At 45.1% G+C, this 16,459-nt stretch overlaps 1 protein-coding gene across 5 annotated transcripts in view; it reads right to left on the bottom strand.

Annotated features, from left to right (window-relative positions):
• pip5k1ca (phosphatidylinositol-4-phosphate 5-kinase, type I, gamma a) overlaps nt 1–16,459 on the bottom strand; it is a 41,941-nt gene that overhangs the window by 11,902 nt on the left and 13,580 nt on the right. For all 5 annotated transcript variants that reach the window (XR_004609342.1, XR_004609341.1, XM_034530074.1 and 2 more), the window contains exons 2-11: nt 10,592–10,623; nt 9,916–10,002; nt 9,551–9,681; nt 9,297–9,414; nt 7,485–7,637; nt 4,368–4,667; nt 3,278–3,486; nt 2,334–2,417; nt 2,164–2,212; nt 460–544 (exon numbers count right to left, since the gene is read on the bottom strand). Coding sequence is in view for 3 of the 5 variants with exons in the window: in XM_034530074.1 (XP_034385965.1) it covers nt 460–544; nt 2,164–2,212; nt 2,334–2,417; nt 3,278–3,486; nt 4,368–4,667; nt 7,485–7,637; nt 9,297–9,414; nt 9,551–9,681; nt 9,916–10,002; nt 10,592–10,623 (1,248 nt within the window). In the remaining 2 variants the exon portion in view is untranslated. The remainder of the gene's footprint in view (nt 1–459; nt 545–2,163; nt 2,213–2,333; nt 2,418–3,277; nt 3,487–4,367; nt 4,668–7,484; nt 7,638–9,296; nt 9,415–9,550; nt 9,682–9,915; nt 10,003–10,591; nt 10,624–16,459) is intronic.

The following is a 16,459-nucleotide window of genomic DNA, read 5'->3' as shown; positions in this document are numbered from 1 at the left end:
TATGTCTGCCTTTGAGCTGAAATTCTTCTGTGTTGATAAATAAATTACTACAATATTTTTTTCAGATTTTTAGTCAGATCTTATATATTTATTAGTTTTTTGAGGGTCAGTCCACACAAACCACATACTTGCAGTGTACCAGGACGGGTGAATCAATGGCTCTGTATCTCTGAGCGGCCGCGTGCTCTAAAGTGCGACGCTGCAGCGTAACAAGTTAAAATGTGAGTAGAAATAAAAAATAAAAAAAAGGTTTAAATATGACAAATATCGGACCCTTTAATCTCTGTTGCGTGTGAAAATCTTTTGGATGGTGATGAAAAAGAAAAAAAGGATCAAAAGGATGTGACACGGAGCGGCACCTAATAAGGGCAGTTCGTTACCGCATCCTCCCACACAGCCCCTCCCCCCCCCGGTCAGACTATGTACGGTAGCATCTCTCGAACCCCAAACTGAACTCACAGGAGCTCTTCTTGAAAACCATGCTGCTCATGAACTTGAAGAACCTGTCGGCGTAGAAGCCCGGCCGGTGGACCGACACGGTGTCCTGAGGGAGAAGAATAACGAGACGGATCAGAACGATTAAAACAAAGATTTAACCCTTTTCTCCATCAGTTCCTCTGAAGTCCCAAATGAAGTCTGTTTCTGTCCTCGAGGTCAAAGCCACGAAGACAGAAACACAATCAGACAAGAGGGACGGACATTATTCATGTTACATGCAGACTTGAGATCACAGCCTGACAGAAGACACTTGGTGTTTGGTTCAGACCGATAGGAGGACGGAGGGATGAGGAGGAAGAGGAGATACAACAGCTCGGCGTATAATTAGCGTCTTCGCGTCAGCATCACCTAAGAACTATGAGAACATCCTTTGAATGAAGCTTTGAATGCCTGTCGTCATATCTAAAAAAATTTAAAAACATTAAATCCTCGGAAAATTAATTCTCAATTAGAATAAAATGAAACATTGGATCTCCTTCTATTAAAAACTTTCTTCAATGGATACAAACAGTTTTTAGGGCGCAGTGAAAAATGTTGTTTTTTTGAAAGGCTAAACGCCAACAAATAAGGATTAAAGCAGAATGTTTCTTTTTTTCTTTTCCAATCACTTTTGGACTCTGGAGTTATATAGTCTTGAGCAGCAGCCACCTGAAAATCTAATTCTTCAAAATAGTGAAAATACTAATAATATTACTGTGCAGAAATACCACAATAGAAAAACATAATGGAAAAAAAAAGACGTGCACGAAAACTCGCACGCGGCATTAAAATGTTTTATGGACGCCGCTTCCTTCGCGCGGTGAAGCTACAGTGACGCACAGGGAGAGATTCTATCCATAAAAAAATAAATAAAAAAGCCTGTTGACGGTGATGCGAGGTGCTTCTCTATCTCCCCCCCCCCCTTCCCACCCTCCCTCGTGCTCATCCGACCAGAGGGCATTCATTCTGAAACGCTCTGCAGGCTTCTTCTTCCACTTATGCAACAAAGACGCTCTGTGGTCCCGGCAGCACATGTTACTAAATGTTTTTTATGCACGTAGGCTGGAACCAGAGAGCCGCCTTTGCCCCCCCACCCCATCCCCCGGTTCAGGCTCCGTTTGTTTATGGTCCACAATTTAAGTCCACAATTTTAATTGGACAGTAAAAAAAAATCTGTGTGTGCAAAACGATTCAGGTTGACGGACCGCTGTGCGCTCCCCTCTGTGACTTCAATGAAGGCTGACTGTTCATAAAGGGGATTTAATAAGAGTAAAACTTAGTCATGCAGATGGCTTTATTAAAAGATTAGCTCAATAAAAGACAACTGTGGCATATAATTCACATTTAAGTAACCCGTAGCTCTGCTTAGAGACGTCTAATGAGCTTTAATACACAAGCATGCGCCCAAGTGGACCTGAAACTCCTTCAATAACCGTGTGAAGTACGGGGCGGGCAGAGCTACTGGGGCCAGGAGGAGTAGAAAAACACACTTTAAGCTAATAAAAGTCCTCACAGACACCCTAAAAACGCTAACCGTGTACTGTGTGTACATAAAACCAGTCGTACGACATAAAGATGGGTGTGTTGTGCGTTGAGCACCGAGCTCCTCTGTGTGACCGTGACGTCTACGTCGATGTCTCTGCATCAGAAGAGCCAAAGCTATTAAAAAAAAAAAAAAAAACTCACCCCGTCATGAACCAGAGCTTTCCACGTGTGCTCCAGTTTCTTGATTAGCCTGCGGAGACAAAGAGAAGCCCCCGTTTAACGCGACGATGTTAAAAATAAAATAAATACAATGGAACTAGATGGCACTGGTCTTGTGCTACCAACAAAGAGTGCTATTTGGAAACGCTCACCTGTAGGACTGCAGGATGTCGATGAGGCCGACGTAGAGAAGAAGTCGCTCCCCTTTCCCGTTCACCGCGGGGATGCCGCCCATCCTGGAACGAGAAGCCGGAAAAAAAAATAAAAGCCGGAATGAAAAAGTATGTCGAGCATTGTTTCTTTTTTGAGTGACACACAAGATCCCATTATTTTATTACCAGCTAACCACAAGCTAATTCCTTACCAATCTAGATATTAATCTAGGATATTGAAGGTGTGTATATATATATATATATATATAGTATATATATTGTATAGACTTTTGCTTCTTTTTAACTGAAATGTATGAAGATAATCGAGGTGTTTTTCTTTATTCGTTGACCTTTTAATACACGTTGAACATAATAAGCACAGCCGGAGATCTTCTGACACTAAACTCTGTTTGATGGGTAAAGCTCAAGTTTGCCATCAGGGGGCCACTTGAAAGTGGAGCAAGCTGCTTCAGTGTCAACTTGTCAGCCCTTTCAGACCAGAAGAGGAAACATTCAGCCCACTCGTGCTGAAAATTCAAGGTGTTGAGACTGTGATTCTTCCAAAAAAAAGGTTTAAAAAAGAAGGAGAAACGGTTAAAAGCAGTTCAAGTGTCAGAGGAAGCATTGAAAGGCTTCGAAGCGTCAGACGAAGTCAATTAAAAGAAGAGTTTTGTAGAAAAGTTGAAGAGGTGAGGGTAGAGAGTGTACGCAACTAAAAGCGTCACGTGAAACAGTGAAAAGGGTTTGAAGCGTCACGTCGAGTGCAATCACTGAAACGAGTGTAAATTGTCAAATAAGAAGAGTTTTAAGGAGTGTTTTTTGAGAAAAGGTGAAGGAGAGTCGAAGGAATGAAAGCGGTTTAACTGCTCTCACAAATAAAAGTGCGTCCTTCACCCGTGTTCCATTTTTATTTTTGTCGTAATTGACGTGGCACGATAACTCACGTGTCGTCGGTGTCGATGGACCCCCCGCAGGCGGCCCCCCCCTGGATGGACTCCATGGCGGTGGAGTACAGGGCCTTCTGCTGGGCCACGGGCCTCTTCTCGTCGCTGTCGCCCTGGGAGCCCTCCAGCTGCCTCTCCCGCTCGGCCTGGTCCATGTTGTGAACCCCGAGCAGCAGACTGTAGTCCATGATCTTGAAGCTCTCCAGCACCTGAGCAGAAGAGGGGACACACACACACACACACACACACACACACACACACACACACACACACACACGATCAGGGCCGCTGTAGGTGTGCAGTGATTGACAGGCGGTACGAATCTATGTGTGCGAAAAAGCTTTTACCCCAGAGTGCACACCGGTGTCGGCACCGGAGAGGGGAAGGAGAACCATGAGAGCTATCCTGAGCTATGAGCGGCGATGCACACGCTAATAAACGATGTAGCCACATCCCTCCGAAGCACACGTATAAGTAACACCTTGTTAAACCCGGTGCTCGTAACAAGGCTCTTATTCACAGGGAAGCGTCCCGGGAATGCCAAACACTCAAAACACTTTAATTAAAATCAGGTCGCCACAATATCGTTGCTTTTTCTCTCCATTTTTCTTTTGTACTCTCCGTCTCTTCATCTTTCCTTCCCTTTGAGACGCTGCGTATCACTTTATCCTTCCTTCAAACACTCCTCTAATCCTTCCCGCTAACCATTGCTGCCTAGGATTCCCCTCTCTCTCTCTCTCTGGAGACTCTGGATCAGGGTGTGATATGAATCCTCCCTCTTATCATCATCTCCCCCCCAAGGCTCCTTCTCCCTTCTAGCCAGAGTCCTGCATGGGGTCTGGTACCTTCGGGCTACCCGCCGTAATGAGATGTGTATATATACATTTATGTACCGTAAATTTACGGGTAAAAATGAACTAAATTCACTTTAAAGTGGCTGTAAAGCGGTGTGTGTGTGTGTGTGTGTTTTTTATGGGCCGGGTTCCAGATATAACCTGGAAGTACCTGCATGTACGTACTTCCTGCAATCTGTCCCGCCCCTCTATCTCAACACCCAATAGAAGTGCAGCGTAACCTCCATCCAACTCACCAGGCAGTCCCTCTGCAGGGTCTTGACCAGCGCGCTGTACGTGTCCTGGTCCAGCATCAGTCCTTCCTGCAGGTTTTGCATGAAGTCCAGGTCCTTGAACGTGGGCCTGGCCTTCTCCCTCTCCTTCTTGGACGCTCGCCTCTTGTAGGTGGAGCCCTTCAGGTCGTATTTGAGGTGCATGCGCACCACGCGGGGGAGGACGTTGTTCATCACCACCACGCGGATGTTCTTCCCGCCCGACTGGACGCAGTAGAGGCCGAAAAACTTGGGCAGCAGAGTGCGAGGGTTCTGGTTCAGGTTCTGGAGAAAGGTGCACGAGAGAGGGAGGAAGCAAAAAGGGTCTTTAGAAGGTTTCTGTTGCCGTGCTTACGGTTGATTTGAGGGATTTTATTGTGGCGGGGAAAGCTACAGGATTTAGTTTGTATAAATGCTCAAGATAAAATGTATAAATGTGCTAAATTAAAGTCTTTTTTGACACCTTACGGGAGGTTAAAAGGTCGTCAATTTAATGTAAATATATATATATTTGGTTGAAAGGAACACGGGATCTGAAAAGGGTTAAAACATTTTGCAATATGATCCATTTAGTTAATTGATAAACAACAAACTGGCTGCAATGACACGTTCATTATTCGAGCGTTACATAACGGAGAGGGAACAGAAGATCTCTTAGTGTGGCGAGACAACGGACGCGTTCACGGTCAAACTGCGATTACGTTCATCGGACGCTTTGATAATTCATCAATCGGTTTATTGTTTTTTAACGCAAATGAAAAATACATTTTCAGCTTCTCAATTGTAACGTTTTGATGCTTTTTCGTGGGTTTCACCTTGAATTTTAGGTCAATGTGAGGCATTTAAAAAAAAAAAAAATTTCTGACATTTCATTGATTATCAGAGGAGATAATCTCATTAAAAGAATAATACATGTTTTACTTTCCCCTCAGTCACCGATCTGTGGATAAATGTGGTCAGTCTGGCTGGGTGCTCAGTTAAAGAACGACTTCGACCTTGAGACCTGTGCCAGCTCAGTGCCATTAGAGAAATGGGGGGGGGGGGGGGTTTGGCATACCACTGTATGTAACACACAGCATGTAAGAGTAAAAAAAAAAAATGAGTAGAGAGAAAGAGGAACCGACAGAGGAGAGCTAAAGGATGAACACATGTGGGAGTGACCTTCACGAGTGTGGGGTGGGGGGGGGGGAGGAGAACTGGTAGAGACAGCATAAAAATGAATGATGGAGAGAGAGAGAGAGAGAGAGAGAGAAAGAGCATCCCCTGCCCTCAGCCACACACGACCCTTCTGTCAATGTTAAGAGGGCAGAGTGGTGACGAGCCAACAACAAAGACACGTGAGGGGAGAGGAGGAGGGGAGGAGGGGCAGATACCAGCATGAAAACACGAGGCGGAGAATTACACCGGGAGTGTCACAGCAGCAGGGAGAGTGATAATAAGACATTAAAATGCATGGGGGGGGGGGGGGGGGGGGAAAGGAAAGAGCAGCAGAGGAGTCGGTTACATCACACTGATCTGTGTGCACAGACGAACTCCTCAGCCAGCTCACGACCGACCGTCAGCTGAGGAAGACATGGAGACATGAGCTTGTTTTTTTTCTTTCTTCTTCCCATGTTATGATGCCGTGTTAAGGTTCAGCAGCCAGGGTTCAAATCCGACCCGCGGCTCTTTGCCTCCCGTCTCTCTCTCTCTCTCTGCTAGTGCAAAGGAGGGGAAAGACACATGTGACTCCGTCCATTTCCCCCAAATACGGTGTTAAAAGTGTATATTTAAAAGTCCAGATTCATTGGATTGTATTCGTAAGTCTAATTTTTGTTGTATACATTAAATACATTTGACTTGAGGAGACATTCAGATTAAAAATCAAGGATTTTTTTTTTTTTTACTTTAACTATTTGAGATGTGCAATCTTTTTTTTTTTTTTTTTTTTTTAAATAGTTACTCAATTCTTGCAAATGTATGACTTTAATCTAACGTTACACCCCACCACCGGCTCCAGATTTATTTCATCTACAAAAGCCATAATATGCCATCGCACTACATTGACCATACGTCTATGAAATTGTACCCTTCTTCACTATGTTTCGTGTGGTTTCCACTCCGTGTTTATCTTGGCGTGGGCTTGATTTGCTTGTCCATCTGTGCTCTCTCTCTCTCTCTCTCTCTCTCTCTCTCTCTCTTTCCCTCAGTCCACCTGCTCCGGCCTCGGGCCACAGCCGTCCGCACATGAGCCTGAATCTCTCCGCCTTCATTAAACACCTTCCTCAGACCAATTAATGGTCTTGAAAATACTTCAGGAGCATTTTCAAAACGACGGAGGGGAAAAAAAAAAGGGTCACAGCGAATGCGCCGGCCGGGCCGTTAACTTCCCTAAATGATTAAATGAATTCCTGGATGTGATCTTTTGCCACGGCTGTCGGCACATGAATAAACACAAGGCTGAAGGCCGTGAACCTCAAGAGGCTGGAGCGGTAGCATGGACATACATGGAGCTGTTGCTGGTTGAGGGGGGTGGGTGTGGGGGGGTGGGGGGGGGGGGGGGGGGGTGGGAGTACTGTTGGTGCAAGTCAAGCTCTGTTAGGCTTAAGTGAAACTCATCGGCCAGTGTCTTATGAAACCGCACGGCCCGAGGATAGAGCTGTTGTTATGTCTGCTTCATCTGAAAAAGGACGTCACGCTCGGAGGAGAGAGTTTTTTTTTTCCGCGGGTCTCACATGAACCTGGGATCTAAAAATATCACTCGAAATAAGAACATTAAAAGATGGAGCTCGGCATTTAAATGAGCGTGTGAAGTTAGTGCACGTGTATAATATTATTATTATCCGATTTTCTTTCTAAGAAGTGTAATCGACAAGCAAGGCCCCGAGCTACCATTGTATACCTCTGTCTAAATGTAACTTGTTTATTGTCATCTATAGCGGTTATTTAAACACACACATTCATACGATGAGGAAATAAATGCAAAGGATTCCGTAAGAAACACTAAAAGGAGGCGGAGGAACATCGAGATGTCTTCACAGTTTATCTGTCTCATGTACTTCTGTCAGGATACAGTGTCAGTCTGAGCACACACACACACACACACACACACACACGGCTTACCATGTAGTATCCGGGCAGCAGCTTCTGTAAGAATTCGGCCTCCTTGTGCATCACGGTCTTGATGATGAACTCATCGTCCCTCGTGAGGTAGAAGACGGAGCCACTCGCTCCGGGATTGGACAGCTCGATCAGAGGCTCGTTGCAGAGGGAGTACTGCAGGAGGGGGGGGGGGGGGGGGGGGGGGGGGGGGGGGGGGGGGGGGGGGGGGGGGGGGGGGGGGGGGGGGGGGGGGGGGGGGGGGGGGAGAAAAGTACGGGTTGAATCATTACAAACATCAACAGTTGTGGATTAGCCCACGCTCTTTAAACACATCACTTACGCAGAAGCCATCTGGTGTTAAGCAAAACACTCTAGATACGAGTTATTAATCATTCTAACTTGTGTTGTAATTCTGCCTGCATGCAGTCGATTGTCCCCCTCCCTGTTTTTCCAGCCTGTGTTGAATTAATTAGGGGAGGATATATAAACGAATGCGAGTCTGTGCGCTCTTGGCGTCAAAACGATGATCCTCTGATAACGCTTGGTGCCTGAAATCCGTGCGCTCTGCAGCGTGCTTTGGATCGAATCTCTGGAGTCTCTCTCTCTCTCTTTTTCTTGGAACTTATTTCCGAGGTGGTTGAAGCACATTAAACCTCTTCCTTCACGTTACAAACGGCAGCAAGTTGAGACGCGTATGCACTCTGATAAAGAGCCAAAGGTCAACATTAAACACACACACACGAGGACACTGATCATGTGAAAACATGCAGAAATGCAACCAAAAATAGTGCGAAGTAAGATTGTGGGTGTGAGAGAGAGATGAAGAACATGACATGCTGCAGTAGCACAGAGGTACATCGATTAGATGCATTTAACTGTCAAATAATGACGTGCTTTTAAATTTGAGCTCTTTTAATACGCACCTCAGGCTCCTGCTGATATGACGGCGAGCTCAACTAATTAGCCCGTTCTCTCCGCTGCTTAAAAGCAACTCATCAGCATAAATATTTTCGAAGCTGCCATCCGCCGGCTTTTCTTTTTTTTTTGTTGCTAATGGTACGCTTATCAAACATTCCTCTCAGAGGAGCCCGACATTTAATTTCACAGCTTTAAAAAAAAAAAAAAAAAGTGAGTATGACAGACGGGTCAGGTCAACCGTAGTTTCATCTGTTAGGACCAAAAACAGACCGTTGAAGTGTTTTTAACACTAAATCATGCCTGCGAAGTGCACGTATGAACCCAAAATCACATAATGATCACATGCCAACGTAGGACAAGGCCGGATGCGGTGTTTCCACGTGGTTTGAGGACCGATGCGTTAAAGATATATATATACGCACACAGGGAACACGCAGGCACACTGACTAAGCAGCGTGTGTATATTCTGGTAAGACTCATGCAGCCTTCCCTCTCTTCAACCATCCCCTCTTCCTTATTTCTCGTCCTCGTTCTTCCCCCTATCGGCTCTCTTTCCGGCGTCACGCTTTCCTGGTCTTGCCTCCCTTCCTGTTTACAATCCCGCTCGATCTCTCTCTCTCTCTCTCTCTCTCTCTCTCTCTCTCTCTCTCTTGCTCCTCCGAGTCCATCTGACCCCGAGCGGATACTAAGCTACTAACATAGCATAAAGTTTAGCGTCCGCGTGGTGGGAATTCAACTTAACACACCAGTGAGGCTCGCCGCAGTTTTCATAACGAACCAAAAAAAAAGGGATTCAATACGACGGCGTCAGAGACGGCCACTCCGATTGGGAGGTCCTTCTCGTGGGACCCCTTCCTGGCGCATGCTGGCCCGCTAACAGTTTCACAAACACTGGCACATGCTTAACAGTCTTACCAGGTAGTCGTCCGGCCTGATGCCAAACAGTTCTCTGAAGTAGCGGAAGGCCACGGGAGCGTAGGTTTTAAAGCGGAAGTCCGGGAAATGGTGAGCTGGTGTGAGGTTGCTGCCTTCACTAAAAGTGCAGGAAAAAACAATCAGAGCACACGGAAAAGACAGCGATCAAACTCATTAGCTAAACATGTATTAATATTACTGGAAACAAACTGCATGTAGTATGTTTATATGTTGTGTTTGGCTGCAGCAGAGACCTGGGGAAAAAGATGCTCTCCACCACATAGAAGTCCTGCATCAACACATCTCTCTCCGGCTTGGAGCTCAGGTTGCCCACCGTGTAACCGATGCCCAGCTGGATGGCACCTTTCAAGGCTGAGGATGTGGTCTGTGGAAGAGAGAGGGGGAGGGAGGGAGGGAGGGGGAGACGTGGTGAGTAAAATACTTGCCCTTTCTTTAAACCCTCGCAGTCAATGACCGGTTCTACTTGGAGAAAGGAGCAGATCATTTTAGAGTTTACAGTTCTTTTAAAACGCAAAAGAAATCCAGTGCGTGTTAAAATTGGGTCTTTACTTGTTCAGAACCAGCAAATACATCCTGGTACAGCACATGTGTTCAGTACCTTCTTGTAAGTGGTTTCCCCCGATGCATCCACCCCTCTGTGGCCCATCTTCTTTCCCTGGCCGGGCTGGCCTGAGGATGAGGGCATCTGGAGAGACGACGAGGGAGTTAGGACGACAGGTGGATCTGTACCTTTTCATTAACATTGATGATTTTCGTACTCAATATTTAGAAGAGAGTGAAACAGTACGAATGCACGAGAGCAATTTCAAGACGATCGCGGCGACAAGTACGCCATAAACTTGCTATTTTGAGTTACGATATACCGGTATTGACGATAACCGTGATATTTAATAGTCATAGACTCTGTCTCCACCTCCCTACACTCGTATTTTTAATGTCATTTTTTTTTTTTTAGATGCACAATAAACAAAAAGATGAATTTGACAGATTGCGTTATCTTCTTTTAAATAAAAGTTGCTATTAAAAAGGAGAAGAAGCGCATTTGAACGCCGCACTGTTGAGACGGGATGGGATTCACTACATTTGGAGGATAATTTGTCAAGCGAAGACAAAGAATACTAAAGTGCTATTCAAATACTTTTGGGACATTGTAGTCTCTACTGACTTTTCATGCACCGAGCGAGGAACATGAGGATTAATTGACTCAAACATTAAAAGCCTGAGATCCTCTCCCTCAAAAGGGCAGATGATCACAGCGACAGATGGAAGCTCACCTCTGTGATGAAGGCTTTCCTTGCAGCAGCATCTGAGAGAGAGAGAGAGAGAGAGAAGAAAGAGAAGAGAGAAAAGAGAGAAGAGAGAGAGAGAAGAGAGAAAAGAGAGAGAGATGCCAGTGTTAGACAGAGAGGCTCCGTTACTCAGCATCGTTAGTGCTCACTGTGTCAAACACAACTGTGTGTGTGTGTGTGTGTGTGTGTGTGGGGTGTGTGTGTATGCGTGTGTGTGTGTGTGCGTGTGTGTGTGTGCGGGTCAGCGAGAGGAACTTTTGCCATCGCCATCTTGTTGGTTTTTTTTGCATCCAGTGAATGCACGTGACCATATTTGGAATGCAAAGGTGTGATGCAGAGACACCTGTTTTTACGGCTTTGGTATAGCGACCTGTCAATCACAACATAGCCCCGCCCTAGACCACACCCTGCGTTATGGTCTGTTTGACTCTAAATGACCATAATTTACTAAATGAACATCACGCTGTATTGAAGAAGACTTGAAACTACAGATTGAGACCATAAACTCATGTTTACAATGTTTACTGAGGGAATAAATCAAGAGATGTAGAGTCATTTATATAGACTTCTATACAACCAGAGGAGTCGTCCCCTGGTGGTCAGTAGAGAGAATGCAGCTTTAACACATGAAGCATATACTTCTATACAACCAGAGGAGTCGCCCCCCCTGGTGGTCAAGAGAGAGAATGCAGCTTTAACACACGAAGCATATACTTCTATACAACCAGAGGAGTCGCCCCCCCGGTGGTCAGGAGAGAGAATGCAGCTTTAACACACAAAGCATAGACTTCTATACAACCAGAGGAGTCGCCCCCCTGGTGGTCAGGAGAGAGAATGCAGCTTTAACACACGAAGCATAGACTTCTATACAACAAGAGGAGTCGCCCCCTGGTTGTCAGGAGAGAGAATGCAGCTTTAACACACGAAGCATAGACTTCTATACAACCAGAGGAGTCGTCCCCTGGTGGTCAGTAGAGAGAATGCAGCTTTAACACACGAAGCATAGACTTCTATACAACCAGAGGAGTCGCCCCCCTGGTGGTCAGGAGAGAGAATGCAGCTTTAACACACGAAGCATAGACTTCTATACAACCAGAGGAGTCGCCCCCTGGTGGTCAGGAGAGAGAATGCAGCTTTAACACACAAAGCATAGACTTCTATACAACAAGAGGAGTCGCCCCCTGGTTGTCAGGAGAGAGAATGCAGCTTTAACACACGAAGCATAGACTTCTATACAACCAGAGGAGTCGTCCCCTGGTGGTCAGTAGAGAGAATGCAGCTTTAACACATGAAGCATAGACTTCTATACAACCAGAGGAGTCGCCCCCCCTGGTGGTCAGGAGAGAGAATGCAGCTTTAACACACGAAGCATAGACTTCTATACAACCAGAGGAGTCGCCCCCCTGGTGGTCAGGAGAGAGAATGCAGCTTTAACACACGAAGCATAGACTTCTATACAACCAGAGGAGTCGCCCCCCTGGTGGTCAGGAGAGAGAATGCAGCTTTAACACACGAAGCATAGACTTCTATACAACCAGAGGAGTCGCCCCCTGGTGGTCAGGAGAGAGAATGCAGCTTTAACACACGAAGCATAGACTTCTATACAACAAGAGGAGTCGCCCCCTGGTTGTCAGGAGAGAGAATGCAGCTTTAACACACGAAGCATAGACTTCTATACAACCAGAGCAGTCGCCCCCTGGTGGCCAACTTTAGGACACTTACGCATTGACGTCCCTTTTCAGACCTGGAGTCTGTTAAATGACAGGACGCGGGGGGCAGAAGAGAAAAAGCAATCAGGAGGGTTTTTGCTCAGAAAGGCCAGAAATAGATGCATAATTATAGCCGACCACTCGGCATGATAATGGAGACGAGAGGCTCAGGAGGGGCAGGAAAAGAGAGAACGCAAAATGAGCAAAAAGAAAGAGTGGAAGGAGACAGAATGAGGGGAGGAGAGCGAGAGAGAGAGCTTCAGACAGTGTGAGTCAGGCAGATTAATTCCCACTCTGTTATCTTCAGAACCAACATCGCACTCAAGTCGCCCAGATGGTGGAATTTAGAGAGAAACAGCAGATACGTTAACGACTGTTTGGATCTGAAATTTAAAAAAAAACGAGGATACGAATATCGGCGATGAGGCAAAATAATAATTCTCATTGGGCAGACGAGTTTTATTGATGTTTACTTTCCTATTTTTCTCTCAACTTCTCCTCATCAGACGTATTACGACGTCGCATTAGTAGATTCTGGTTGGATGGATTTACTTAAGGTAAAAGTACATAAAAGGCCCTTTTTTCCCCACAGCAGACGTTCATATTTCTCACAGGAGGAAACCACAACAACAACAACAACGGCTCCTTTCTGTTCAGATCGGTTCAAAATGGACGCTGACAGTCGACTGTATAAGCAAGCGATGTTCTGTGTGCAGGTAGGTGCATTGCAGAATAGTAATGAATCAACATGGACTCTGTATTACAACAGCGTATCATGGCTTTTGTAGGTAAAGAACATACACACACACACACACACACACACACACATGCACACACACAAACTTTTGATAACATAAATCTGCCGAAAAGCACCGTCCATGCTCTTCCATTGCGGGTAACTGTAGTGTACAAATCTATTTGGACGCATACAAGAATAATAAAGCAATGTTCAATTATTATCTCCTAATTAATTGCCTTTTTTCCCTCTTTCTCTCTGTCTCTCACAATATAAATCAAAAAGAACCGATAAGAGTATCGATGAAATCCTAACGATGCCCATCCTGACTCCAAATTTAGTTCATATCTGAACTCCTTTGCGCCTAAAGTTGTGTTTTCATGGTAAAAAAAGACCGGAAAGATGAATTCCAAACGTTGTTTTTCCTTTCTGAATACCAATTATTATATTTTTGCATTCGCCTCCACATGTTACCGCAGCGTCTGATGAGGTTGATCCAATCTTGTGAAGCGATGTGGGTCCTTGACATAACCGAGAATGTCTGAGTCTTGCAAATGTATGACATTATAATATCTGAGAATATCCATTTATTTCTCTCCGAATATTTTTTTACTCTCCCTCCCCCCCGACTCTGTACTTTTCCTTAAATCTTTTATTGTTGGAGCTAAAATGTCCTTAATACGTTTACTGTATGGTCTCTATACAATATATAATTAACACACATGCTTCAACTAACTAAACTGAAGCTTGTGCATGCAAACAACACAATAGACCTTTTTGGGATGCAAACAAACCCATCAACAGTGTCATCATATACAATACCAGGACCCTGGAAATGATGCAGCTAAATGATGTAAAGCCAATATTACAGTGTTAATAACGTGTGGGTGCATGTTCCACCACGGCATATCAAAATGTGATGAAACGAGACGTTCTGGCTGTAATCTCTGGAGACCTTCTGTAAACACAGTATGCAATGAAGCCGCCTCCACCAGCTGAGGCGCTAACCGCTAACCGCTAACCGGCACGACCCGGTGTCACCCAGGAGCGCGATGGCACCTCCACAGCTCGACTCTGGGTGAATCGATACAGCCGGCCTTTCTGGGCTCTGCCTGCCTCTCGTGCACGGCCATGTGACTGAGCCACAGAATAGCCTGCTTGCCACCCCTCCTCCTGTTCCCCCCCCCCCACCACCACCACCACCACCACCCCCGTCACACATTTGCACGGGGATGAGCAAGCACAGGCGTGCCAATTGCGAACCCGGCAACGCTCCCAAGCTGGAACATCCAGGGAATCAAATTTGAGGGAGAAGAAGAAGAAGGGAAAAAAAATGAAGGAATGCAGATCATTAAAGAGGAGGCTCTTCTGCTTGTTACCATCCCATAGTATGTATGTGTGTGGATGCATGTGACTGGCTGGCTACCTGTGGTTCCAGATATGTCTGTTCCCTCTGTGTGCATGTATATGTGTGTGTGTGTGTGTGTGTGTGTGTGTCTCACGTATCTCAATGCAACCACATCTTTTCCTTTCCGCACGACAGGTTTAAAGGCACAGTGTGCATGTGTGTGTGCATGCATGCGTATGTGTGAGTCTGTGACAGCTAGTGGAGACTACAGGTTTAAAGGCACAGTGTGTGTGTGCATGTGTGTGTGTGTCTGCAGTGAATGACTCAGGCTGTGTGTGTGTCCAAACATGTGCTCCATCTCTCCCTGATCGACTTTGTGACAGTTTAACACAGAAACACAGACCGGCCTGTCACGATTATCAATTATTATTATTCATAATAATATAATAATATTATTAAATACAATTACGTTATCGACGTACCGTGCATTATTAGGACATGTCCACGATCCTTTTTAAGTTATCTACTTTGTGCTTTTGACATGACCTTGATTTTGTATCTATTTGTTTACTCGTTGTTTACTTGCGTGTTTGTTTACACAACAATGTCACCGACGTTTCAGCCGACGTGACGCCAGAATAAACAGCCATGATAAGACTCGGAGTCCATTGTATTCATCTTTTTATTCATTGAGGATATTTTAATATTTATTACGCATTCCAATTCTAACGCTTGAATATCTTTAAAGAATTAAAATTGTATATTGCGTTTTGAAAAGGATGTACTTGCATAATTATGCTATAATATAATCTTTATATCTTTGCATAAAATCAAGGTAATGCCGTTATCATCATTTCTAACACATCCAATATACTTTTTAAATAAAGCGCATGCAGACGTACTGTTTTAAAAAAAAAAAACCTTTATATGACCTTTGTGGATTTACATAATAATATTCTAAATACGACTATTAATTAAATCACGGTGGGCACCGAGATGGCTAATGCGAAAAGAGCGACGTGTGAACGATCGGAGAAAGTCCATTTAATTTAGGTTTGCCGCAGACCTGAAAACGTAATCACAAATAATAATAATAATAATAATAATAATAATGCTGTTTTAATTATGATTACAGGCAACCATAAAGATGATGAAACCGCATCACGGGGTACTGACGGGGAAAACCGTAACGGGAGTTACGACGCTTCTGTTTTGTTCTTGTTTTTTTTAACCTCTACAGGTGGAAGTGCTTCAGAAAGAGGACTCGAGGGGTAACAACTAAAGAGGTCCTCCTCCATCGTCGTGCCGTGGAGATCTTCAGGCTGAGAGGGTCGCCGAGCCGAAACCGCTATGTGCTGGTTTAATAACTCACTCTTGCACCCTTTGAGAGAGCGAGAGCGGGGTCCATTACCTTGCTGGTGATGGGACCCCGTGGGAGGTGAAGTGAAAAACAGGCGTGATTTACACACACACACTGTGTTTTGTCGCATGATGTGAGACCGGCGCACGTTCGACCCCGAGCTTTTACAAGTCCCCTAGCAACATGTAAGTCACAAGCTAACCCAGAGTTATGCTCTCTTCCCCCCGCCTCCCCATTTTTAAAAAATGATTTAATGGATTTAACCGTGACACTGAGCGGTTATAACCTGCATTAGGATCCGGCTCCTGGAGTACGCAGTAAATGTATTAAAAATATATATAATATATAATATAATATATACGCTCGGGGCCTCATGTTTATATTCCATCACACACACACACACATTTTCTCCCCTTGTTTCCATGGTGCCCCCCCAATTGAGGTCAACCGGCATTTTCTGTATAAGCACATGCATGGGAGCAAAAGACGGACGCCGCCTTCAATGCTGCTATTATTATTAGTCCAGCTACATACAGTACACATATTACAGACACACACACACGCATATAGGCGACAGCTATCGACCCACTCGTTGATATAAAACACTCATGACAGAAGAAGAGGCAGAATAAAACCAGAGGAACCGACAGCAACCGAGCACTGAAGAAAAAAGGGGCGTTTAATCACTGAGGGAAATACG

The sequence above is a fragment of the Cyclopterus lumpus genome, chromosome 4 (assembly GCF_009769545.1).
Source record: "Cyclopterus lumpus isolate fCycLum1 chromosome 4, fCycLum1.pri, whole genome shotgun sequence".
In the NCBI taxonomy this organism is placed as follows: Eukaryota; Metazoa; Chordata; class Actinopteri; order Perciformes; family Cyclopteridae; genus Cyclopterus; species Cyclopterus lumpus.
This window is presented reverse-complemented; position numbering and strand designations above follow the sequence as displayed.